This window comes from Gambusia affinis, linkage group LG12 (genome assembly GCF_019740435.1).
Source record: "Gambusia affinis linkage group LG12, SWU_Gaff_1.0, whole genome shotgun sequence".
Taxonomy (NCBI): Eukaryota; Metazoa; Chordata; class Actinopteri; order Cyprinodontiformes; family Poeciliidae; genus Gambusia; species Gambusia affinis.
In genome coordinates this window covers 15766692-15794377 of record NC_057879.1, presented here as the reverse complement: position 1 = coordinate 15794377, position 27686 = coordinate 15766692, and the positions used below count along the sequence as shown (strand labels likewise).

Genomic DNA, 27686 nt, shown 5'->3' with positions numbered 1-27686 from the left:
TTGTTATCAGAGACCAAGTGATTATTTTCCACAAGATTTTCCTGTCAGGATGTTATGAATGTCTCCATCTGCAGTGGTCAGTGATAAATGGTGTCCCTTTTGCTGAGCTGATGTCATAGTCAAGGACTTTCTTCCCCTTCGGTGAGTGAGAGAGGGCCGAAGAGTGAACTCACAATGTCCTGTCCAGGACACATGGCTAATATCTGTGTGTCAGTGTGGCACCAAGGGCTTTATGTTTCCATATTTTCCACCACTATAAAAAGTATCTTGGGGGATTCTAGTCTTTTCCAAGCCACATGACCCCCCCTCCATACACCCACTCTTGGAGTACTGGAAGTCCTGAGCACATTTCTGTACAGAAGCAATTGGATCTTTCGTCATTACATCTGCACCAGGGGGCATTATTTACACTAGATACAACTTTATTGATTGCTTTTAATTCCCAGTGTGAGACTGGAATGTATTTATGTTGGCAGCCAGGAATGCTTCCTCCAGAATAATTTATGTCATAGCATTACATTAACAAGTCTCAGAGCTTTGTTTGTTTTCATTGGGTATCTTGCCTTTGCTTTGCATTTGGGTGACTGGGGGTTAGGTTTCCTGCTGTACAAAGGAACCAATGACAGCAATGTTTTCATTTGACTGGTTGCACTTGAGAAGAGAGTGACATAAATTTAGCAAAAATGGATTTCAGCAGGTTTAAGTGTAAACACTTATTACTCCATTCTGCGCAAAGAGAATACAAAGTCATTTAAGCTATGAAAGGAAACATATTGAGTTCATATTGACGTAATGTACTTTGCAGTTTATTCAAACATGTGACTTTTTTTATTACACACATAGACTGATGATTTTATTCGGAGTCGGTCTGAGGCGCAAGCAAAACACTTATAAGAGTTCCCAAATCAACAGGAGACCACTCAGCAATCCTACAATTTTACCAGAAAGTTCTGAAAACTTAATATTTGTATTTATAAGCACTTAATTGTTTTGTTAAACTAGAACCTTTATTTAGAAATAACAAATTTAAAGCAATTTCAGATTATTTCAAGTCACATTTATTTAAGATTTAGAGGAACTGGAAGTTGTATTATTTCTAAGCAAAAGAAAACGTATGTAGTTTGATGTTTACGTTACCATAAATAGTATCTTTCCATAACAGTTTTTTTTTTTACTCTTGCTGTTTTGTCACAATTAAATCTTTCAGATCATCTGACAAATCTTAATCTAAAACTCTGCAATTTCTCACTTTTGTTTAAAATATGAGTGGCAAATTATCACTACTGTTTTAGTTCAATAATCATTGCTGTATCTTCCCAGGCTTCACATCCTTTGTAACTGTCATTTGTGATTCTTCCAAGTTCGTATTAAAAAATCGAGACACAACTGCCAGACCAAATAGGTAAGAAAAGGAAAGTGTTAAAGTGACAGTCCCATGCCACACTGTGAATTTATTAAATGTATTGCTATCTAACTAAACCTGTAATGAATGTACAAACCGTAAATGATCAAGCTTGCACAATTCATTAAACATTTAAGTAGTGACTGATGATTGGTGGTAAATAGGCTTGCAATTTCAATTCTCCTTTAAGCCCTATAATGCTTTGGGACAGTTCTGCTTTAATTTAAATATCTGGACATGGTATGACCACATGTGCCTCTGTAAAGCCAATTTCCCTGATTACTTTCTTTTATTTTCCTGTTAACTTTATCTTCTCTTTTCCTGCCAGTGAGATTACGCACTGAGTCAGTTTTTCCCAGTACCAGAGGGAGTCTGTGGCCATTGTTCTAGACTGTGACGGCAGCAGGGCTGTCGTTAATGGACAGCAACACTGATTCGCCTCAACTTCCTGTGCAGACTTTGACAGAGCTCATACCTCGCTTCTCTGCACCTACAGCATTCTTCACCATACCAAAAGAGAAAAAATGGAGTGAAACTTTAGGATACAAGACATGTATTTATTATTATTATTATTATTATTATTATTATTATTATTATTATTATTATTATTATTATTATTATTATTATTATTATTATTATTATTATTATTATTATTATTATTATTATTATTTGAGTCCTTTCCTGGAAAAAGAGTTGATGTTTAACTACAACATCCTACAAGTTGCAAATTAGTTTCATTATTAATGTGCACAATGTTGTGGAGGAGTGTAAAGCTGCAAGACCACTTTCATGAAAGTTCTTTTACTCCCTGTTTGGGCACGACTCAATGTCAGATTGTTGCTGCTGATTAGATAAGAATGTTGCAGCCGTCAGCTCTGGTCGCTGGTGCAGAAGGAGGAAATTCCGATCTGATGGGGTTTAGAAATTGAATTCTAGATGGTCAGGCTGGAAAAAGAAAAATATTTACATAAATGACATCTCCGTCCCTCTCAGTTGTAGGCATGGCCTATTCACCATATTATAAACAACTGAAATTCATACAATTAAACTGGGAAGGTTTACAAAGACACTCGTCTTTAAAAATTTGATAAAACTTATAGCTCACATTATATTCATGACACTGGTTTTGATGTCAAAGATTTAAAATCCAATAATTCTTTATTAAAGATTGTGTTTGTTCAATTTCCACAAAATTATTAAGTGATACTAACTTTCTGTGTAGGGTTTTGCTATTGTTTTAGGACAGTGCCATTTTTATTTCATCTTTACCATCTACAGTGCCATCAAAAGGCTTTACATGTTGTTGATCACAGGAACAAACTTCATTGTATTTTATTAGTATTTTCCGTCATAGGTCAACACAAAGTAGCTTTGCACATCTACAATTTGAAAATACGATATTATTTTAGCAAAAATACCTCAAGGTAAGTCACATTTGAAGGATACCATCCTTGACAGCATCCTTTTTTAAGTCTTACCTCAGATTCTCAATTGGATTTTAGTAAAGACAATGACCTTGAAAGGAAATATCATAAAAATAAAGCAGTGTTGTGTTTTTAGGGTGGAAGGTGAAACTCTGCTTCAGTATTAAATCTTTTATAAACACTAAATAGATTTTCTTCAGAGGTTACCTTGTATTTGGTTACATCCATCTTTCAATTAACTCAGACCAGTTTCCTTTTCCCTGTTGAATAAAAGAATGCAAAAGCCCACATAACGATGCCATGTTTCCCCATGGGGGTGGTGTGCTGTATTCATTCTTAAATTAAATTGCTTACAAGTAGACTACATCTGCAAATAAAGTGACTTCTGAATGACATTGATTGCACTGGATTCGGGGAAATCAAAGTAAAGAAAGCCTAACACACCACATCTTTCTGATTGTTACTTATAAAACTAAACACATGTATTCTTTGCCTTTCTTTTCTCTATTGTCCTAGTTTGTGTTGATCCATTTTGCTTTTTGGTTCCACTTTTTCTTGCTTCCTTTTTTGACTTCAATGTTTTGACGCAAATACCTATGCTGCATTTTGGGATTTCATTTTCTATATTGTTAAGGGAGCATTTTATGTTTTATTTGCAATGCAGAGTAATGCATTGTCTGCTTTGCTTGTGAAACACTTTGGTTAACCTCAGTTGTTTTTAAATGTGCTATACAAATAAGTTGTATAGCACAGTGTCATATCACCGATATCAGTGCTGAAAGAAAAACACAAGAAGCCATTAGTTGTTCAACAACCCGCATTAGAAAGGTGAAACCTGTTCGTACTCCTGAGATACAGATACGGTGCCTTTCTCTCTGGTCTTAGATAAGTTATCATGAAATACTCCCAACACACACATACGTTTATTTTATGTTTTATTTATTTTTATTTTTTGCTGTTTTTTGTTTTGTTTTTTTCTTTCAGTAAAAAGGAACCATAGTTGCCTTTCCAGGTCAGATATTCAAGATGAGGCTTGTGGAAGAAACAGAGCTTCAAGGACATAAGAAAATTCTGTAATGGCAGCATACATCTTGTACATAAATGAATTATGGTGACCTATTCACATTATCATATCACATGAGTCACTTACATAATGTTTCCATTGTGTGCATTCTCCCTGGCAAGAACAACGCTTCCTGAAAGAAGCGTGTGCTGCTTGGATCCCTTTCAACTTCTTTTGCCAAATGCCAGAACACCACAAACAGAAGCTCAGTTCAAGTGAACTGGCTTACTGGATTCTTGACCTCACTGTCAAGCATTGATCAGACCCCATACATTTGTTCTGACACATGGCAGAGGCAAGTCAATTGTTCACAAAATGCATGAACGGAGTGGCTCGATGTGTTTCTTAGAGGTCAATTTAAGAGAGCAACTTCCCAACAGCATCATGCCAACCAATTAGAGAACACAGCTTGGGAGTTTTATAAACTTCTGAGCGGCTGGAAGCCCTGGCCCTCAGTTTAAAGGATGTGCTTTGCCAGGTGGCTGCAGCACAGAGCTGTTTATTTCTGTGAACTGCTGGGGATTGCAGTCCTGCAAAGCTGCCCGAGCGCTTTCATGTTTCCATATACTGCATGCCCCATGCAATCCGCTCGCCTGTTATGAACATGAAGTAAACAAAACATTAGGTCATCATAAATCACCAGCCAATGACATGTCTGGAACTGAGATTAGACAGCCAGAGTGGAGCAGTGGAGCACGAGTAGACTGGCCTCTCCTCCAGCAGCTCCTCCTCGGTCCCAATGTGTAAGATCATTATTAAAATTGCTGCTCAATTAAGATAAGGCTAAATGACTTTCTCTGTCTACTGCTTTGATGTACAGGGGATTTTTCTTCTTTCGAAATCTAAAAAAAAAGGCAGTTTAGAAGGAGCAAAGGGGTAGACAATTGCTCTAAGCACGCTTTGATGTTTGAAGTCACAGCACATTGCACGGGATTTGGATTTGATTGGAAACGTGCATGATTTCTTTTTTTTTTTTTTTTTTTTTTTTTTTTACCAGATTATTTTCAGACAAACCTCCATCTTCAGAAGTAAATGTTACAACTCATTTGCTCCACTGCAAAGAAAATGTAGCCGTCTGTAACAGTGTGTATGTTAGGGTGTGTATTTGTGTGCCCTTTTTTTATTCCTAAATTTCTCATTTGGGTTGCTGCAGGCTCTGAGTGCTGAAGAGAGGCTCAGCCGATGGCTATGCTGAATCAGTGTAATTGAACATGTTTCCTACTGTTGCTGGTGTACAGACCCTGTGATAATTTTGTTTTTATAAAGTTTCAACTTCCATGAATATTTGAAAATTTTTGCTGGAAAGGTAATATTTAATACAAGAACCATAGATTTTCAGAAGTAATGCACATCAGTCAGCAATTTTTGTTTGGTAAAAAAGTTTATTCTTTTTTTTTTCTTTCAAGAAAATTATAAATGCTGCATCATAAAAAGTATAATGTTTCTCTGGAACTCATTCAAGCAGAAAGCTTCTCCTTCTATTGTTCATCCCTGTTCTCTTTGTCCCAAAGTTCACATATTTGCTTGACTTCTCACTGTAAACACAAAGGCAGAAACATCAGAGGCCCATGGACTGGGGATGTTTATATGAGCAGAGAGCCTGGAGATGGAACAGAGATATGAGTGCTGATCTGTGAAAGGAACCACTGCAGTAAATCGCTGCTGCTTGCCATCACACACAAATGCCATCTGGCTGTTTCACGAATCACGGAAACAACCTCACACCTGGACACCTCCTCAGAAACTCACAAAGAACCACAGCAAATATATGTAGCTCTTTGAGACTTAGTTGATTTTTGACAACAACTGCTTTTGTGGTTTCCACAAGGATGATTTTCCATTTTTGAGCTGTTTATGATCTGTCATTCCTGTGCATGGAAGAGTTGACTTAAAGCAAAATGACTGCTGAAAAGAGTCACCGAGATGAAGAGCTTCTACTCTCAGAAATCAGTGTGGAGTTTGTCTGCAGTCAAAAGTTCAGACAACTCCTCTGTGTTGACCTCTGCTGAGCTCTCCATATATGGAATGTTATATAGACATTAATTTCTCAGCCCTATACTGAGTACCTCCACTGTTTTAGGTCTCAGGAAATATGCTCAGATTGATGCTGCCATGTTTGAAACAATAACTTTGCAAGACATAAAACCATGTTGTGGCATGTAAAGATAAGCACAGAACAATTCTACATTTTCTTTTAAAACTTAATTTAAAACAGGTTTTGTCTACATTTATTTCCATCCATTCTATAATCAAATCTGACCAGGTTTCCTATACCTGATAAAGACAAGCACTCCCACAGAATACTATCAACCCCTTTTTAAGTTGTCAAGCTCATGTTATCAGGGTGATGTACAATGTTACTTTTTAATGAGAAAATGTATTTTTTAAAAACTTTGTCTTCTTTGCCAGTGTACATATTATTGAAATAATGGGCCTCAAGTCTTTTTTTGTTTTGTTTTGTGTTGTTTTTTTTTCTTTTTCCATCCCAACGTAATGTTTGTAAAACCATATACACATTAATAGTTGAAGAAACAATCGTTTTGGCAAGCTCTTAAGTTTGGGGATGTATCTTCCATATTTTTCAGATGTTGTCCGGGTTTTTAGTGCATTTTTTAAAACCAAACTGGCTTTATAATAATTTCAATTGTTCATAATTATTTGGAGTTTTCCTCATATATTTATTCCAAACAGACAAACTTGCAATTTAACAATGTGTTGTTTAATTTTTTTTCTTTGGAATTTTTTTAAGACCTAAAATCTGTGGAAGAAGCACTAGCTTATCGATCCTGGTGATGCCCATTGCAGTGAAAATGTGAAACATTTGAAGTGCTTGGATTTTTTTAAAGAAAAATAAATGTTTTGGGTTTTTTTTTTTTTTTTTTTCTATACTCACCAATGTTTCAACTTAAAATTTTCTTCCTGCAAAATAGTTCACCTTGTAATGTGACTTGCTGAAATTTGTTGGAGGAGGTGAAGATGATGCTTTTTGTTTCAGTGGTGTTGCAAGTGTTCAAGTTGTATCGAATGTGAACGATAAATTGGGGGAAAAAAAGAAAATGCATTTGCACAAGCATGGTTAGTTAGCATGCTTGTAAAATTAGTTTTTAGAGACTAACAGAGTAAAATACATCTGATGAAAATCCAGGAGTACTGTAATGAAATGAGATATTCCTTTGAACCTTATTTGACGGAACAGCTCATATCCACTCTGTCAGCAGTACTATAAAAACAGGACACACTGAGGCCAAGATAGAGGAAAAAACTGTTTTCCCACTGAATATGTTATTATTATTGTGTAATTAGGTCTAGTAGCTCTGAATCTGATAACTTTATGACCTGGTGACCGCTGTAGAAAATCAACAGTTAAAGTGTTATCTGATATATAAATCTCTAGGCTGATCTGCTCAAGTATCTATTTTCCATGAATAAATCACTTAATACCAGAGAACAGAGTGCTGATTTTGCTGTTATCTTTATTTTCAGCTTTGAAGCTACTGCAAAATAATCCAACCAGAGTAATATCTTTAAATAAGCTTTATTTGTAAATTTCAGGTAACACAGTTCATGCTCCTGGGACTGTTTGGCTGGTTTATACACACAAGTACGTGTGCACACATGCCTTATTTAAATTAAATTTCAAGGTTGTTTTCCAATTGGTTTCCTCCTCCACTCCATTTTTTTCCTCATTTTTGGGGAAAATTCATCAATGCCTCTGTCTCTGGATTATGTGACACTCTAGGGATTATTGTTAGTATCAATCCCCCATCCCTGATTCTTCTCCCTTTTTTTGTCTTTTCATTTTTTGACTTACTTTAAATGAATTTGGCAAGATGTGCTGACAAATACTGAATGAACCAGAGGTAGATGTTATATCAAAACATCTTTCTTGTCTATACAGGCTGTACCTATAGTACTATACTTAGAAAATCCTTAGGAAAAAGCAGTTTGGAGTTCTATTACCAATTTTTCAATGTTATACGTTTTATTCAAAATTTTCATTTTATTCTTTTGACCATGTTTGAGGGAAATTGCACTGGAGATATTTCTTGAACAACTCTTACAAACCATTATTTTATTTATTTATTTATTTATTTATTTATTTATTTATTTATTTATTTATTTATTTATTTATTTATTTATTTATTTATTTATTTATTTATTTATAAAAAGAAGATAAAGGATAAACTAATTGTGGATCGTATTATTAAAAAATGTAGTCATAAAAATGTTATTAATATTAGTGTATGAGTTGTTTAATCTCTAGTGTGTAAATAAATCCTACTTAAGCATAGTGATAATACATTAACCCGAGATGTATTAGCTGTTCTCATACATTGTGTTGAATGTCCAACAAAGAACAGTATGGCCAAAAATTGCATACATAGTATTGTGAATTAATTTTATTCAAGGTTTTCTCTTTAGGAGATTTTTTTTTTCTGGGGTGAGAGGGTGGCAGAAAGAATTTAGATATATTCCAAGTTTTGCTAGTTTTGCAGCAGCACCAATGCTACAGTAGCAAGATGAATTTTGCTATTCTCCTAGCAAGGTTCAGCTTGCAATGAGACTGTGCAATTCATAGCTAATAATTGCACCCCCTTAGATAAGGTTGTGAAGAAAAAATGTTTCAATATTAATTTAAAATTTGTATCTGGCTTAGTAGCAGTTTTAATTCTTAAAATAATAATACAAATATCTAGAAAGCCATACTAACCCCAGTTGTTAGTATGGCTGTAAATTTCATATTTTTAGAATAGGATTTCATATAAAATAGGATTCTATAGCTAGAAACCTATACTATTTTTTGTTTACTTAAAAGTAGAAGTGAGTTCGTTTAGCAAAGTGCTCATAATGGCGGAAATGTACCATCCAGTGAGAAAAAATTTGTTAAAATTAAACTTGTGACTTTAACTGCACTTTAAGTTATTCAACTTACATAATTTATCATCCGAAATATTGATCCGAATCTATCAACAAATAAAATCCACGCAAATTGTTTAACCTGTATTATTGATAAAAAAAAATTTAACAGTTAGGATCTTTTTCAGTGCAGTGGACGAATCACATGCAGGGAAGGTTCTATCGCGGCCTTGTAGTAAAAGTGGTCTGCTGCTGACGTTTACACGGCTCAGTGCTCGCCTTGCACTATAAAATGAGATGGGACCCTCAAAAGACACAGACAACTGCTACTGTGGCTCAGATAGCAGGAGCCGAACTGCTTTGAAGTGATACAGAGTTCAAGTCTGTTCTTTTTGACCCTCTCTGAAAGTGAATTTGCTCCTCCCTTCGACTTCATGTCATAACCTAATTGCTCACATGTAAAATACTGAAGCTGTCGTATATTGTTTTTTATTATTTTTCAAACCACAAAAAATGGCTATTTTTAATTGCTTGCATTTTTATTGAATTGATTTAATTTATTAGAAAATACATACTGTCCTTTAATCAGAAGCGATGCTATAGAGACGTACTTAGGTATCATATGAATACAATTATGTTCAGACGCAAGCTTTGCCTTTTATTTCTCTATATGTGAATAACTATTATGATGTTTTAAATACAAAAAAATGTATTTTGCAGTTTGACTTTGTTATTAACGTGCTCCAAACACATATGGACTGATACGGAAAATATGACAATCAAATTACCAAAGGCAATACATTTTGAACAACTTGCTTTCCTTCGGAAATGATCAAATTCACTAATATTAGGTTTTCTAAAGCATCGTATAATGTTTTTTGAAAATCATCTTCCAAGTGGACCTGAAACATTTTCACCAACTCCTGACTTCCAATACGAAACATTTGTTAAATGCTCTCCACGTTTTTCATTTTCTAGATATAACTGGCCACACTGTGCAACCTCATCTAGCACTGCATGATTGTACAGTCTAAACCTGTCGGACTGTCATACAGTCCTTTTAAGACACGTGACCAAACTATTGCATTAAATTATCAGAATTTTACAGATTTATTTATGTGACTGTTGTAAAAAAAATAATAATAATAAAATAAACAGCCCATTATATATGCTACTCTGAATACACTGCAGACGCTTCATATTTAAAATTAAACTATACGGTTGAAAATGTGTTACCGTATTTCCTGCTGTTCTATAATTGAAACATTCATTTACTCGCTCCTGGCGTGAAATTCCCATAGTTTGAAACCGCGGGGCCGAGCTGCAGAAAAGCAGGTTTTGTGTGGCGGTCTTGAAGGCAACTCTGTTCCTTTCTCAGTCTGCCGGGTTATTCGCAGGTCGGCAGTTTCCTCCTGGTCTGAATCCACACTACTCCATTATCCCACCAGAAGGAGTTAGTTTTATTTAATATGAATACAATCTCAGCATAACTGGCCATAGCCTTATTTAGGCCCCAACATTTCCTCTACACCAAAAAACAACGATCGGTCTATTCACTTAAAAGAAAGATAACTGATCTTTTGCCTTAAAAAAGTATATATAATAAAACTTGCAACATATGAGGCTGCATGTGGTGATTATATTTCCCTCTGAGAGACAAGTGTTGTACCTCCAGCCTTTCCCTCGGCTGGCTGTACAGCAGAGCAGACAGAATTTGCGTCTGTGAGCTCCTAATTAGAAACAGATGGGTGCTTGGAGCAACCGAGAGCTGAAGCAAGGCATTTTCCATCCTGAGCTGCGGTCACTCAGCCATACAGGTGCATACAAAGTCTGCAGGGACTCCCCGACTGGCCTTAAGTCCATTTATATTCCCATAGTCTCCCCGCGGAGAACTTAGTGAAACGAAGTTAGTGTAAAGCAGTATTTTTAGTGGAATTTTGTGATAGTAAAAGTAAAGCTGACACAGATTTCATTTTGGAGCAAAATGCACTGCGAGAAATGATAAAGTCGTCGGGGGGAGGGGGAATGATTGAGTCCCAGGTTGGCAGATAACACCACAATTTCTCAACTGCCTCCTAGTATAACTGCGACTAAAAAAAACTGCGCTGGTAAATAGTCAACAACATGATAAAAAAAAAAAAAAAACTTAAAATATACAAATAATTATCTTCAAACGTCGTGGTTTGAATAGTCTAATTTGGGATATGAAGGAAAAAAACTCAGAAACTAACCCAACCAGATCAATTATACTCTGTCTTTGTTTGTGATTATTTGGGATAAACAGGACAAAATGTGATCACGGAGGTAATGGGTTTAGCTTAGGTAGGTCACTTAGTAAAAGTGACACTAGTTTTTAAATCCATGAAATGATCATGTTTTCGTGTCTTCTGTACATTTCAGGAACTTTTAGTGACCTTTAACAAGCTGCATTGGCCGCATCAATCCGAACGTAAACAAACCAATATAATTTTGGTGATTTCCTTGGCACTATAAAATCATGGTTCAGGGTGATGGAGTGTCGATGATATGCGTCTTTAAAAATAACATTCAAAACACCAAGAATTAATATGCACCATTTTTTAAATCAACTAAACAATCCCGATTCTGGACTAATATGAAAGGCAGGCCCGACAGTGCGGCTTTTGTCTCTGGCATTTGACCCGAAGCACTGAGGGAAGTTGTGCATTTTCAGGAATGTGGCGGAACGCTTCAGGAAGACGCAGAGTATAAAGTCTGGAGACAGACTCGCACTGTGGCCTTCAGATTTTCTGTATGTTTGGGTGCCCCAGAAAGACGCGAGCCCTAGCTTAATGACGTCTAATCCCCACGAGCCCCATCTGATTGTTGTGTTTTGTGTGAGAAAGGATTTTTATCTTTACCATATCTGCTTTAGGTGGGGCACAAACAACAGGCTGATGGCAAGTTAATTCTTACTACCACCTCTGAAAAAGGGAAATGAAAGTGAAATTAAATTTGTGCTTTATTTTTGCTGTGGCTCAGAGACTCAGACAGAGCAGCAGGACCCACTAGGAGAAACTACAGGCCTGGTGCCAATTGTTCAATACGTTCAGTGCCAAAAGCTCTGTTTTTTGACATTGAGTCTGTAGGCCTTCTCGATAATAAAAACAAATATCATCCAATTGCAATTAAGAAAAAAAATGAATAAAATCAGAACGTATAGGCTCCCTGTCCTGTTCCTTCTTTGTTTGAGCTTCGTCCTGTTGTATTGTTGATGATGGCGCTCTGGCGGCCGACATCCTCCTCATTGACCTCCGTCTCCCTCTCTGCCTTTTCCGTCTCATGAAAAACGATTCCAGCTCTCTGATTGAATTTTATTCCTTCCTGACCTGGTCCGTTCTCTGAGAGCGCCATCAATCTTTCGACTAACACGACGTTTGTTTATTGGGCCCATACACTCGAAAGGGAATCTAGGAGTCTGATTGAGCTCCAGTTGGAGAGGCTGCGCACATTAAAGGATTTTGGCGATAGCATCAATAATTAGATCAGAGACAGATTAAAATCCACAGATGTTGATTGCGTGGATCGTGTGTTAAACGTGGTTACACTCAGATATATGAACGTGCGCTAGATTAACTCTGAACACTTCGAATTCTAATTTTGCCTTGATGATCTGCATTTTATTTTTATTTTTATTTCATTTTATTTATTTACTTATTTTTGTAGCATACAAAGCAACAGATTGACAGGTGTGTCTTGAATTGTATTTTGAAGTTTGCAAGAAGAAGCTACCAGCCAGTGCGTAAATAATTCTATTAACGGATTGTAAATTTTGGGATTAAAATGTGCTAATTATTCAAGTGTTTAAATTTTGAAAAGTAAAAAAAAAAAAAAAACAAAAAAAAAAAAAAACTAAGTTTAATTTAAATTAAACTTATATTTTTTTGTTATCCTTAAAATTACCGGATATTTTTACAATCCATATTATCGCAGTGGTATTGCAAAGATAATGTAGTGTTTATTATTATTATTATTATTATTATTATTATTATTATTATTATTATTATTATTATTATTATTATTATTATTAAGAATAATTTTCTTAATATTATTATGTATTGTTGTTATTATAATAATAACAATAATAATAATTTGTTTGTTTATTTAATTTGTTAGTTAATTATTATAACGCTCCTGCGGCACGCCTTTTGAAGTATACTTGCCAACTTGTCTTTGAAATATAATTCAGAAATATTTTCAGCACTCAAAACCAACATAGCATATAGTCTAATATATGTTCCAGCATGTAAAAAAAATCAGAAATGTGGATTATTGATGTATATATAAAAGGATTTTAGATTGACTTGATAAAAGATATTTTACAAACCTTTTATGATAGCTCTACTGATACAACACACAATCAGTGAAAGTCTGCAGTTGAGATTTCCAAAATAGCCGTCTTAAACACACAGACTCAGAGTTAATAAAAACGTGCTGGTCACATTTTCTCTTCCTTTGAGTCAACAACCTGTCAGACTCGAGAGAATCGAAACGTCCAATCTAAAGTGACAACGGGAATATCTTTGGCATGTTTGGTATGATATTAAATCAGCAGCGGTGTGAGCCAGTAACACACGACGCAGTCCAAAACAAAGTTGTGATGTGTGTACGGCTGACCTCCATGCTTCATAGCTGCTGGTTCAGGTTAATTTCATTTATTCTGTTACACATTCTGATGATACAGACTGAAACAATTTAAATTCAGTTATGTCAACCGAAGAAAAAACGTAAACACGCTATTTATGGCGCTATTTGTTTAGAAACACTCAGCAAGATGCGTTTTAAATTATGAAACTCTTTGTGAAAAAGAGGCCTATATTTTAGGATACTTTGATAAACATGTGAATTTAAAAATTAAAACTACAAAAATTTCAACATGGACGAGACTGCATGTAAGTTACCATCCTAAATTCTTGTTTGTAAGAAATGAGGCGCAACTCTAACTCACATAAAATGACAATTTATTTAACAAAGAAACAAATCCTTCAGAATACTTTTCAACATTTAATTAAAATATCACGGTGATATACACGTTCCATTTCTTCTTCTTTACTTTTATAGTGGAACATACGTTTGGACAGGTATGGCAATTCAATTTAGAAACACTTTTGGAGTGTTTGGTCCATAATATTTGGCGACAGTTTTAGAAATAAATTACTATCTATGCAATACACGTCCAAGACAAGTGACACATCTCTAAAATATCACATAAAGCCAGAAAAGCAAAAAAAGGAAAAAAAGAAAAAAAAAGAAAAGAAAGAAAGAAACTTACGTGTTATTTGATGTAACACTGTTCTTTAGAAAAAACCAAGATCAAGTCTTTTCTGTCTTTTTATGTCTCACATTTGTCCATACTGTCATGGGGCAGGAAAAAGAGGTAAAAAGGGGTTTTAATGACAGAGTTCAAACACCGTGTGGTTAAGAAAATACTGAGCTTTCCTTCTTTCTTTTCATTTTTCTTTGGTTTTTGGTCAGAATTTGCTGCAGTCGTATACAAAAGCTCCCGAAGTGCGATAGATGGACTGACTCGGTGGGAATGACATCTGACAGCTGTTATTCCCATTCACCGGTGAGTTATTCAAGCCAATCCTCTGGGATTCGAACATCTCACGGACTGAGTGGAAGTTCTGCTGCTGCGCCGGGTACGTTGCACCCAGATGGCCCAGGTCTCCGGCCTGGTTCAGGTACCATGACGCTAGCCTCCCTTGGTGGGTATGAGGGCCCTCCTGCCCTGAGTTCAGGTTAGCGTGGGTCAAGGAGGACGAGGTGGTTGTGACTGAGTAATCTGGCAACGTTTCGTCCACGGTGCTCGGTGCCAAGTGGCTCGACCTGTCCCCAGCGTAAAGGCTCATGTTACAATGATAGGTAGCGTTGGAGGTAGTAGAGATGGAGTTCTGGTTACAAGGCGAGCTATAGACAGATGTCTGATTTGGAGAATAGTTTAGGGACAAAGATGGCGTTATACCTGTTGTTCTAGTGGAAGCGGTCAGGCTGGAGGGGAGCTCGGTGACCCCTTGTGGAGACCCCCGGAGGGAGGTCATGATGTTGTCCACACTGAAGCCCTGCGTAGAGGCCTGACTGTGGTGCTGCTGCTGGTGGTGCTCGGAGCTGTCCATAGCGATGGACCTGCTGGAAGGGATGCTGTGCGGGCTCCCGCTGGACATGCTGCTGCTGCTATCTGGACTCTCGATTTTGGGCACTGCGTTCAAAGAGGGCGAGTCGGCCTGCGGCGGCGTGACGGCCCCGTTTTCTGTCTTAATATCCTGGATCCGTACGGGCTGGGAGCCTTGCACTGGCTGGTCCTGATCCCTGCCCTGCTGTCTCGGCGGCAAGTCCTTCTGCAGCCGCTCCTCTTTCTCCTTCAGCGCGTCCTTCTTCTTGAACCGCCGCCTCCTCCTCAGGAAGCTCCCATTCTCGAACATGTTGTAGGAGTCCGGGTCCAAGGTCCAGTAGCTGCCTTTGCCGGGCTTCTTATCATCGCGGGGCACCTTGACAAAACACTCATTCAGAGACAGATTATGTCTAATGCTGTTCTGCCAGCCCTGCTTATTGTCTCGGTAGAATGGAAACCTCTCCATGATGAACTGGTAAATCCCATTCAGGGTCACTTTCTTGTCGGGCGAGTTTTGGATCGCCATGGTGATGAGCGCGATGTAGCTGTAAGGGGGCTTCACCATGTCCTTGGGCTGAGGCTGGGGAGTGTATGGTCCGTAAGCCCGGGCCATGCTGGCGGGGTACTGGTCATGAGCCGCATGAGAGTACATGTTCATAGGCGCTGCCATCCCCGTGTAGCCCCCACCGGCAGCGGCCCTGTAGTAGCTGGGGTCGCTGCTGATGTACGGAACGACGCCCAGAGAATTGGGGCTGGAGACGGAGTAGCGAGCCTGCATGTCTTCGCTTTGATCCGGAGTCTGCAAAGGGTGAGCTCCACTTCTCCCTCCGATGATGGTTCAAATCACAGCGCCTTGCTGCTTTACTTTAAAAAAAAAAAAATAATAACAATATTTATAATGAAAAAAAGAAACGTCTTCAAGCGGTCCCCATCCTTGGAACTATTCGGAAAAAGTTCTGAACTTTGAGACATCCGTCACCACACAGGACTTTTTGCGCAGTTAAATTCTTTCCTCCTTTTTTTGCTGGCCGGGATGCCCCGCCCCCTTTGCCAGAGTGTACGGGTTGTCCAATGGGAGGCCAGCCCGTGCACTTGCCTGGCCGCACTCACAGCTCTCAGGGAGAAGGTTTCAGGAGGTGTCGGTAACTCCCAGCGCGCTCCTGCCAAAAAGCTTCAGACGTAACAGAGCAACTAATACGAACACTGAGACACAACATGATCGCATGTTCCTGCGCGGTGCATCCTCTGTCAGTTAAAGCTGTTGCTGTTAAGGTGAAAGGAAGAAACACAGCGCGAGACGTTGACATTCCAGGGATAGGTTGTTTCATTTCTGTTTTGAAAAAAAAAAAAAAAAAAATCCATTTTTTCCCCCCTCAATTTCAAACTTATTTTATAATACTAAAATATAGCATACCCATTTTAAAATATTATTATTTAGTTTTATATATGTTGTTAAATTATAGCTGATGGTTTAATTAAGTTATCTAGCAAAGCAAATGGTGTGTCTTACACCCATGGAAACGTCTCTAGGGTGTTGACAAAAGAGCTCCAAATGTGGCTCAGTGTGAGATCAAAGGAGGAAATAAATGTCCTTTTTTATTGAGCAGTTAGATGCGATCTTATTCAGACCAGAATTAGAGACAATTTGGGTTGAAACTCACACCCTGCAGATGTGAGAAACGTGAGGAAGTAACAGAGATCAGCACAGCACGGTACGAAACATTTTAAATAAAACGGTTTTGTTTTTTTGTGTCGGAAACCAAACAAACACTGTGAAGATATTTTTTGTAATCTTTTAATTAAACATTGCTTTATTTATTCTTACAATATAGAAAAAAATCCATATTAAAATATGGATTTATATCATCACATGTATTAACGTGAATGCTATAGTTTAAGAGCCTAAAATAGAAAAGAAAAATAATTAAATGTAATTTTTTTTTTTTTTCACTAAAACACAAAAGGTTCAAAAATGCCGACACGTAAGGCCTTTCTGCTTTAGGTCGACAGTTGCTGCTCCTCTGACTGTCGGGAAGAGCTGCGCATTGAAATCAGCACCGAACACCCTGAGACAACAGTAATAGTCCCAGTTTCACTGAAATCCTCCTCAGGTCTTCTTAATTAAATGTCCGTGCGGTGGCCTGCAGCGTTCCGCTGGTTTCTCCTTACATGGACCCGGGCATGAACTTTTTCCACCGCCCTGGGTTGTTTACACAGTTCACGACGGGCCTTTTACTTAATGCGGAGCTCTGCCCACCCAGTCCCCCCAAAACTCCTGATAATTTAAACTATTCGCAACTGAGGCACCGTGACAGGCATAACAGAGTGTCAAATTATTTCACACAAAAAGACGACGCAATGATCATGAATATTTCTTTGAAGAAAGGTAAATTTTAGGGGTCACTTAAACGCCTTCAGTATGGTACTGCACATGTTTTGGTGTAATGTCATATTGGATCAAATTTAGCTCACTATAGTTTTAGAATTATTTTTGATCTTATGTTTTCATTACATTTAACCACAAATATATGTCTGAAATAGCAATAAATAAATAGAAGCATGTTTATATGTAATCAAAATACAGCATATTGTGATGTATTGAGATTACTGTACAGTATACACTAAAGTCTATATATATTAATAACAAAAGTCCTGATTGTGTAATCAGTGTAATCAAATTATAATTTTGATGACAAACTTGAGTGATGAACATGTGACTAACAAATGGAACAAATTATTGTAACATAGAAATGCAGTGACTTTACTATCGTACAAATTACTCTCCTACGACTTTAAAAGTGAGCAAGAAGAAAGACCACGTTGTTTAAGTCTTACCACCAAAATCAAGAGCTCGGTTCCCTCTGGTGGACAGGAAGGGAACATTGTACAGAAGGTGAAAATAATATTGTCATTTTTAGGCCTGTATGGGATTTCAACTTGATATTTGTTAGTAACCATGGCTTGTTTATTTTTTAAGGCCATGCAATTATAAGAAAAAAAAAAGTAAAAAAATTAACAAAGAAATTTTAAAAAGCACGTGTCAAGTATTCCTCACCCTCATATTCATTTTTTAAAACCATTTTTTAAATCACATACTTAGTATTGGACAATTTCTCAACATAGACAGAACAGAGTTGCAGGAAGTTTCTGATGGGTTGCTGCCATCTCTTGATACACTTTAGTACTACATCCCTGCACTCAGATGAAGTATAAATCTCAGCGGTTTTTCTCAGTCGCTTCTTGAATCATCATGCATTTTGCAAAGCAATAAGTGCATCTCTCAAAACATTTCATACAAATAGCAACACGCTGTGTATTTTCTGCAAAAGCCAGGGTCTTTCTCAAAATACTTAGTTGATCTCTCAAACGTAAACATCTGTCAATGCACGTCAGCACCATTAGTATGACAAGTTCTTCCTACAGGGATACAGTTTTTTATTGCTTTGACGCCGTTCTCAACTCAAACTCCACATTTTAGACTCAGTTAATAGTTACAGCTTGGGAAAAAAATGTTTTGCAATCAATACAATTTGCATTCAAGCATTTCTGATTCTGGATTTATGCCTGTGTGAGAGACAGAATTGATTGACTTTTAGTATCTAAAGCTACAGAGTCTGGGCAAATAAAAATAATGAAGTATTACCATGATTACGTAAAGTTGGAATTTTCATGGCTTAGATCTAAAGACACCCCACTGTCAGTGTTGGGTTTGATAGGTTTGATAGGAGGCTGATTGAACTGCGATCACAGCAGAAAGAGTTAATCATTTCAGCACTGTAAAGGACAAGGCTACATGAAATTATGCTTCAATGGCCTTGCCCATTACACTACCAAATTCTCCTCTTGCTAAGAGTTGGATCCAGAATCAGAAATGCTTAAATGTAAAGCTCATGCACTATTTATTTTAACTGTGACTTGTAAATGAAATACTATAAATAATATGCAAAATAAAGTAAATGTAAAGCAAAATAGAAACCCAAGAATAAGAAAGTTAGAAAACACCGCACTCTAGAGCACAAAAACATGCTCTGCCTGTAGAGCAGGCAGAGCAGGAGGAATTCTCCTGTGCTCTCCATCTCCATACTGAAGAAAATAACTCAGTGGGTTTAATTAATGAGAGGAACTCCATCACCATCTTGTTGTGGATTACAATCCATTACCTGGTGATGTTGGGGCTTAAGTCCTTCCAGTGTTTTGCCTCCTAACTTCTCTGCCACGTCCTTGTTCCTCTTCCTCCTATTCTTCTCTCTGGCTGTTGATCACGTCAAAATCTTTGTCCTTCTATCTGTAACACTTCAACACAGTGTTACAGAACTGTAACACTGTGCTGTTCTCTGCCGCACATTATGCTTGATTGGCAGTTGATGGTTCATGAGCCATACCTTTGAGCTATTTCAGAAAATGGCTGATTATATCTAATGTTTCACATAATTTACCTATATTGGAGAAATTCAGGACTCACCCGGGAGCAATTCACCAATTCAGTACAGATCAATACGTTCAACATGCATGTTTTCTACTCTGTTATCTTTTTTCTTCATTACAGGCTGTTTGGAGAGTCATTCCAAATCATGTTTTGACAGCCTGAAAACACTGTAAGGACGAAATACTGAAGCAAACACCTGGGGAGACTAAAAGGGAATTCAATAAAATGCCACTGATGGACAAAATCATTATACATTACCTTTATTTTCTGGTGTATTACAACAATTATCATGAAAGTTAGATGTCAGTAGCTGAAAATCAAGATTCTAACTTCTGTAAAGTTGGTGTTTGATGAGCAATGAGTTGTACATTTTTTGAGTTACATGGAAAGATTTGGCCATCAAGTATCCACAAAAGATTAAATGTTCAACCTCCAAAATTATTAATTTAATTTTCTTCCTTCTACAGAAATAGTAGTGTCACATTTGTGTTTCTTTAACTCACATTAAGCTTAACTTCCAGGACTATGCACAGTAAAGAAACAGGTTGCTGAAAGTGAAAGAAACCCATGCACAATTCTTAGAAAATAAATAACATTGTTTTCAGAATGTTTTAACGATGATTCGAGAATAGACTTTTAGTTAGCTGCATGCACTCGCACTTCTGCATCTGCACATTACCAGTTCAACGAAACCAGAATTTCTTATAGAAGCATGCACGCATCATTAAAGCCTCTTTTGCCAGACATTTTATTACAACTTGGCTGTTGCTAAATGCCCTGAAACCGCGTCTTTACATTTAGACACCTCAAGATGGCAGTGCAGAACAAGTCAATTGGATCGAAGGATTTGAACTTTGCAGTAGCGCTAAGTTGATAAAATGACATCTCAACTGAATAAGCATAAGAAACTGGGTATTTCAAATAGATTTCAAAAGATAAATTACATTTTGTATGCAGAAAAGGGAGAAAGAGTCTAAGATTGAAAGCAAGACAATCATTGAACGGAAAGGAAAAGAAATGGGTTATGTGTAAATGTGTGGTCAACGAGGCACACATGGCTTTACGTCCTGGCAGTCGCTGTGGTTGTGGTGGTGATGAAGCTGAGGGTAATCGGATTCTCCGGTACTCGGATGGAAGGAAGAGATTCCATTTAGGTTCAAAACTAATTTTTTCCTTTCCGTCACTTGAACAGCTGAGGGGCTGCAATATCGAGGCGATCCCGCTGGAAACAAACAGAACCAAAGGCAGAATCAGCATGCGTGTGGTGGTGTTGGAGCTTATGGCAAAGCCACGCGGCATTTTTTTATTTGAAGGACAGCTTTTAAAAAAATGTCAACAGATCTTTCATGTTTTGTTTTTGTTGCTACAAGGAATATCGCATAGCATATGTAGGACGTACCAAAGGTCACAGATAATTAAAAATCTTCTCAAATTGCACCACACAGTTTTTAGGCCCTGAAATATAGCCAGTTCTCTCTTCGAGCAGTTTAGCTTCCTTTTCACTTATCTGTTATTCTTTTTTTTTTTTTTTATTATGACAGGTGCCATTTTAAATGGAATAAATTTATCAACATTAAAATGTATCACAATTGAAGAAGCTTCTATAATTCACCCTCAATATAACGTCCTAACGTTTAGGATCAATCATCGTCTTTTTTGGAAGACTTTTAGAAATAGGCGTTATTTTCTGAAATGTATTAAAACATTATATTAATAACATTTAGAATCAAATATTTAAAACACACTACAGGAAAATGTCAAGAATATACATCCACATTTTTAATTCAAAATTAGAAATATACTGGACAAAAAATTTAAACTCGTTTAAGACAAGCCAACACCAAATAAGTGACTAAAGTGCAACGCAGATATCAGCATCATAAAACAGTTTTCTTTAAGTGGATTTTCTACCTGCCACCTCAGATGATTCTCGTGTGTTATGATGAAAATGGATTTGAGGCAAAAAATAAGGTGAAGTTGCGGGATTGTTGCATCTTGATGGCAGAACATGCTGTTTTCTGTGTGAGGACACCCCGGGTGCGTTCCATTGCGAGGCGGCATTTTCATACGCACATGTACGGTCCAGAGTGGCTCTTGTCGTTGATGAAGAGTGTAAGGGACAGCTGCTACCGCTGCTGTCTGGGTAATAATTGGTGTGAGATGCTGTCTCACATGCCGTCACGTAGGATGTCATGGAGGTGGGTGAAATATGCGGGATGTGATGGCCTACTCCAAGTCCTTCAAATCCCCCTTGAACTGCACTACCCACTAAATCTAGGTTGTAGTTACTATGGTATGATATTGAGGCTTGAGGAGATTGGAAATCAAAGTTCTGCGCTAGCATGGACGCGCCAAACCCGATGCCATTCATCATCCTGTGCACTGGTTTCACAGCTTGGCTTTTCCTCCGGAATCCTCGCGGTCTGCGGCGAAAGGACCCCTCCTCGAACATGAACTCGCTTCCTGCGTCTATGGTCCAGTAGTGACCCTTGCCAGGTCTTCCCAGACTTTTGGGCAGTTTTATAAAGCATTCGTTGAGAGACAGGTTATGTCTGATGGAGTTCTTCCATCCCTGGTACGTTCCTCTAAAAAAGGAGAATGTGGCCTGCAGGAACTGATAAATTTCGCTCAGAGTTACTCTTTTGCTCGGTGAGTTTTGGATTGCCATTACTATGAGTGCGATATAAGAGTAGGGCGGTTTTTCAGGGCGCCTCAAGCTGCTGGTGGATTTTTTCCCTCTTAGTGCGCCCTGAGCGTTCTCCAGGTCTGGCTGCGGGCTGAGCAGCGCGGCGCAGGAGCGCGCAGAATCACAGGGATCCAGCTGTTGCTGCTGAGGCATCTCAGCAGTCATCTTCGCGCTTCTGTTTGAATGCAAGCACTCCCGCTTCCCTGTGTAACGTAGTTTACTCCGCTTTCCTGACGCAGCCTTTCAAGAAGTTCCTTTAAAATGCTTTGCGAGGTTTACAGCCGTGGCAATAAGCGGTCCTCTGCCGTCATTCGTCTCACTGGCCATGTTGGCAATCATCCTTTATAGACAAGAAGAATAAAGATCTTGCACTTCACTTGTGCATTTGTTTCCCGGCCAAACAGAACTCGACTGTATCCGTTTTCTCCTCTGTGCCCTTAGCCCCATTACGCATCGTTTCCCCCAAAATCCCAGCAAGAAATCAGGAAATACTCCCTGCCCCACTGGCCAAGATCCAGACAAGGAGTCGGACACAGCGCATTAGAGCAAGACTAATCCCCACCCACGATTCACTCTTCAAAGCATTGCTGTCCACATTTGATAAACAAATATCTTACGTTTCAAAAATGACTTTGACAGTTTGTGCAGAAGTTGTTTAGTATTAGAGTATTTCTTTCTGTGTTATCTACAAGACTGGATTTTATTTTTGTTTTGTCAAAACATGCAGCTTGCTTAAGAATACCACACACACAGATTCCATGTGTTGTGTTTCCTCTTGAGTTTGGACTCGATCCCTTGATAAATTAATTCTTAAGCAAAAATTCTTTTTAAATGAAAAATTGCTCAAAATTGCAAGGGGTGTGGGGTCTTTAAAGGGCTTTCTTAGAGGGTGGACTGAAGGGGTTCACTGATGTTCATGTGTCAGGTGACACTCAAAAGATATGAGCAAAAACAGAATTTCAAGTGTTTTATTAGCCTCTCCAGCAAATTGAAAAAGCAAACAAAAACATAAAATAGTCATAGATAAATGACAAAAAAGAACCCCAAACCTGGAAATATGTAACCTATTTTCCTCTCCCCAAATTAATGTAAAAAATTGGTTAAGCATTGATTAAGTGGTATTTGGCAGCAAAGTCACAGTCCAATCTCCCCATTTGCTACAATTGTTTGGCACCACTGTTGTCTTGCAGAAAGAGAAAGTCTATCCTGGATTTGAACACTGTGGGTTCAGTCTGTGCCCCTGCTTCCTCCCACAGTGCAAAAGCTTGGCTTCTCAATTTTAGAGAAATTGATCTAAGATCAGTTTCTCTAAAATTGATCTTAGATGTATGCAATGTTGCCCAGGATGGAACGGTAACCTGTCCATTGTGTGAACCCCGCCTCTGCCCCCCCCCACCCCCTGCAAGGACAAAGGTATAGACCAAGGGTCTCAAAATGTAGGCTTCAAGATCCAATGTCCAGCAGCTTTTAAATGTGCCACTGATCCAACACACATGAATCAAAGAACCAAATTACATAATCAATAGTCTTGATAATTACCTGATTATTTGACTCAAGTGTGTTGAAGCAGAGGCATCTAAAAGGTACAGGACACAGAACCCTGAGGCTTTGATTTTAAGGCCCTGGATGGATGGATGGATGGATGGATGGATGGATGGATGGATGGATGGATGGATGGATGGATGGATGGATGGATGGATGGATGGATGGATGGATGGATGGATGGATGGATGGATGGATGGATGGATGGATGGATGGATGGATGGATGGATGTAATAGGACAGCATTCAAAATGAACTCCATCCAAATTTCCAAGATTTATATAAACGAGCAAGCAAATAAATGAACACTGTTGCTTTGGTATCTGAGGAGCTTTTTATTGGTTCCAATAAGAATAAGACACACAACAACACCATTGTAACGTTGTTTTTTTTTTTTTGTTTGTTTGGTTGGTTTTGCTGTTTATATTTAATGATAGAGGTTTTGACAAAGAATACAAAGTGCATTTTGAGACTTTTTGACTATCAAATAATAAAAGTGTTAGTGTAGTGTACACAGTCACATTTACAATTAATTGTTGTCAACAAAGTAATAAATAAAGAAAAGGTGTCATGTAAAGGTAAAAAAACAAAACATGCCAGCATCAATATGGTAATAAATTAAAGTATCACTCACTGATGACTTTCAATTCTCAAACAAGAAAAAAAAAAAAACAGTAACAAAATGAGTCTGTCTTTTGTTCTGTTCGTAAAGAAAAGCATTCCAGCACCAGGTTCAACCAGCGGTCCAGCTAAACGGATGGGGGAAAGCAGATGCACTTGAGTGATGCAGCATAAGTTCAGAGTATGGCCAGATAAATGCAGGGTAAAATGGCTGCTTGGTTGAGTCTCTTTTGAAAGGTTTGCTGAGGATACTCTCAATAGCAAACGAGCTTGTAAACTTGGGACGAGGCTCAGTCTTGCTGCTTGGGTCAGGCTTGTCGGTACCCTGAGGATCCTCTGCGCTCTCCGACACGTCCTGCACTCGATTGAACTGCTTACTGATGCGCTTCCTCCTGCGCCGGAACACCCCATCAGCGAACGTGTACTCGCTGTTAGGGTTGATCATCCAGTAATTGTCTTTTCCCCAGGGCCTGGATGGGTCCCTGAGCACTTTCAGAAAGCAATCATTCAGAGACAGATTGTGTCGCACAGAGTTCCTCCAGCCAGTGTAGCTGCCCCTGAAGAAAGGGAACTTTTTCATCAAGTAGTCGTTTATCTCCGCCAAAGTCAGACGTCCGGTGGGGGAATCTCTGATAGCCATGGCGATCAGGGCGATGTAGGAAAGAGGGGGCTTGGGTCTCCGTGTGTATGGTTTCGATTTGCTGTTCCCACTTGGAGCAACCAGTGGAGGGCTGTGGGCCACGCAGTCTCCATCGGACCCCAGCTCCTCCTCTGCAGAAAGGACGGACTTCTCTTTCCCCTCTCCATCCCTGGGAATCTCAAGCTGCGTCATTTCATGGCTTCCACACAACACTTCTAACTTCATGCTGATAGAAGTGCTGAGTTGCAAGATCCAGCGTAAAATGCAGAAAAGTTGTTTGCGTAAAAGTGGTTTGTGCGTCAAGACGCGCGGTGCATTGGAGAGTCTCTCAGGGCCAGTATCTTACCAGTCATACCTGTCAGAGCGCAACAATCCTTCTCACCTTTACTCTAAGGACTATTGTTTATATCATCCTCACCTCAGGACCAACCCAAAAAAGGCGGAGCTTTATGTTTTGTAATTTTTTAAAAAAGAAAAATGCATTTTTACCATTTGAATCGGTATTACAAATAGAGTACAGGCGTAATAGTGTATAGAATAACATAAATAAAGACTGACTGATCATGTAATATAAAACGAATATAAAGAGACAACAACAACACTCACACTGCACCGTACCTGCTGAAGGTGTTCAGTCAAACCCTCTAGACCTATCTCACCTGTAACAACCAGGGGGCGTAACTCTCTACTGTAAGATAGGTGCTTAGTGTTAATTTCAAGAGGCAGCATAAACAACGAGTTACATGAAATAGGTGCATCTAAAAGAAATTATATAGCTTAAAAGTTTGCAGCTTTTGTTCTACAAGTGTTATACCTTTTGGAATGATTTTCTATGTCTGGTCAATACAAGGAAGCATTTTGTTTTTGTTCTTTCAGTTTGTTTGTTGCAAGTGGGATTACTTATGGGTTTTATTTAATAATGACTTCATTTTTTGACTCAAGAAAAGTTGATCTAGGGAGCTTCTTCAAAGTTTTGATGTGCGTTTTGAACACATATCTTTATTAATGCTCTCATTGTCATGTCACTAACTTTAGTTGGAAAATCCACGTCTGGGCTGTGGTTATGTTATACCCTTTCCAGTTTCACATGATAAATTTGAGCTTTGTGAGATGTCTGCAGCTTGAGAAATTGTTTGAACCAAACCCTGCTTGAAGGTAATTGATCACACTGTAATTTACTGAGGAGCTAGAATTATCAGAGTAAAAGGGGAGGTCACTACAAATTTCTGATTTTTATTTACAGAAAAAAATAAACCATATTTCAGTTTCCCTCTATTTTATAAACATGTTACTTTCACACTATATGCTAATAAAATACATTTAACTTTGTAGTTGTAGCAGGAGAAAATGTGAAACGATTCAAGGGGTGTGAATATTTTTATGAAGCACTGTAAAAATTTCTACAGTCTATAGTGGGTTTTAAACTCACTAGTATGACATTCAGACAAGTCAACAGAAGTGCTGTTTGTGCCATCAATATTTAGACAGTTCAATGCACTCATTATCTGTCACATCAAATCTGTCAGCAGGTTGTAGCTTTCACAGAGTAGAAACCAGTGCTACAAAAACTGAGTCCTGTTCATCTTGTTGCTCAGTGCCAAGAGGATGATTAATGACAAATTTCTTCCAGTGATTTATGTTCTCTCTAAATGAAAAGCTTCTGTATTAGACAATTTAAGTCAAGGCTACAAACCAAACAAACCAATTAAAGTCTGGACTCTCCCTTAAAGTCCTTAAAGCTAATGTTTAGGTCTTCTTACTATTTCAACAAATTATCCTCATAGTCATATATTTCCCTGGGAGTTTGGTTCAGCTAAAATAACTATTTGTTTAGGAGTCACCGTTGCTCTGTAAAAACAAAACACCAACACTGCTTTTTTCTCTGTTCTCCAGCAGCAAAAGGTTGTCTGAAAAACAATACCTTTTAGACACACCTGCAGACAGAAACAGACATAATAGTCATGCTACATATAGTCACCAACTGCTTCCATAGAGGAGTGTGCAAACCATGGTTTAAAACTGTTGCTTACACATGTTTGTACTGGTGTGGATGTTTGGATTGTCCATGTAGTAATCTGTTTGTGTTAAGTGTGACACCTGAAGCTGTGGTAAGGTCACTATTTTCAATGGTGGCATGTCAAGTGGAGATTCCTTTAAGCCAACCACACAATGACAGGAGCCCAAACAGTAGGTATTTGTTTGCTTCACTGCAAGTAGGAGCTTGTGAGAGCACAGGGTGCAACTCTGTGAGTTCTCTCATGCATTGTGATTTGCTGAAGGAGAGCTTAAGCCATAAGTTACAGCGTCATAGCTGGAATTTCAAGTATGAATGCACAGTGTAAATAAGGCGTACAAAGTGCGATCTATGGCTATATTTAAACACCATGTTGCTAAGCTGAGACAAGCTAAGGTATCAGTATGAAGTGTGTTTCTAAAATAATATAATATTCTAAATATATTCTGCCATTAACTAGTGTCAGAATTAATTTTTTATATATTTTTTTTCCAAAATCTGTTTATTGGTTTTTATATTTCAAAAGAGACACACAGGCAAGTAACTCATAAAAGCACAAAACACCTAACAAGATCAAAATAAAACACATTAACAGCTTAAACATTCAAGGTGACAAACATTAGTTGGTTGCAGTGAGACAGAGAACTTTAAGTTTGCTATCTCAGGGGTGTATGTTGAGACTTAGTCCAAGAGATTTAATCACAGTCCACAAGCTAGGTATCAGGTGACTGCATTGTCCTCCCCAAATCTAAGCATCCCAACATCAGTTTCAGTTTTGTACATTTTTCGAGCAAGGGAGTACATTTGGAATTAACATGAAGATAACAGACTTACAGCCACTATAAGAATAAAAACATGAGCAAAATTAGCCAGAGTACATTC

The 27686-nt window shown here is 38.0% G+C and overlaps 3 protein-coding genes across 4 annotated transcripts; all 3 read right to left on the bottom strand.

Moving 5' to 3' along the window:
• Window positions 1-13708: 13708 nt before the first annotated feature.
• On the bottom strand, window positions 13709-15876 carry foxc1a (forkhead box C1a). The gene has a single exon (XM_044134388.1). The coding sequence runs from the start codon at window positions 15652-15654 to the stop codon at window positions 14236-14238; it is 1419 nt and encodes a 472-aa protein (XP_043990323.1). The 5' UTR covers window positions 15655-15876; the 3' UTR covers window positions 13709-14235.
• Window positions 15877-19549: 3673 nt separating this feature from the next.
• Window positions 19550-22434, bottom strand: LOC122841243 (forkhead box protein F2-like). 2 transcript variants are annotated; one of them, XM_044134386.1, is made up of 2 exons: window positions 21214-22434; window positions 19550-20524 (listed from the first exon to the last, which is right to left on the bottom strand). In XM_044134386.1, exons 1-2 carry the CDS (start codon window positions 22151-22153, stop codon window positions 20343-20345), a joined length of 1122 nt encoding a protein of 373 aa, XP_043990321.1. In that variant the 5' UTR covers window positions 22154-22434; the 3' UTR covers window positions 19550-20342. The 2 variants fall into 2 exon arrangements, with proteins under 2 accessions (XP_043990321.1, XP_043990322.1); XM_044134387.1 differs by having other exon boundaries at window positions 19562-20524; window positions 21376-22434.
• A 1416-nt stretch (window positions 22435-23850) lies between these two features.
• On the bottom strand, window positions 23851-25167 carry foxq1a (forkhead box Q1a). The gene has a single exon (XM_044134384.1). The coding sequence runs from the start codon at window positions 25013-25015 to the stop codon at window positions 24263-24265; it is 753 nt and encodes a 250-aa protein (XP_043990319.1). The 5' UTR covers window positions 25016-25167; the 3' UTR covers window positions 23851-24262.
• Window positions 25168-27686: the final 2519 nt, after the last annotated feature.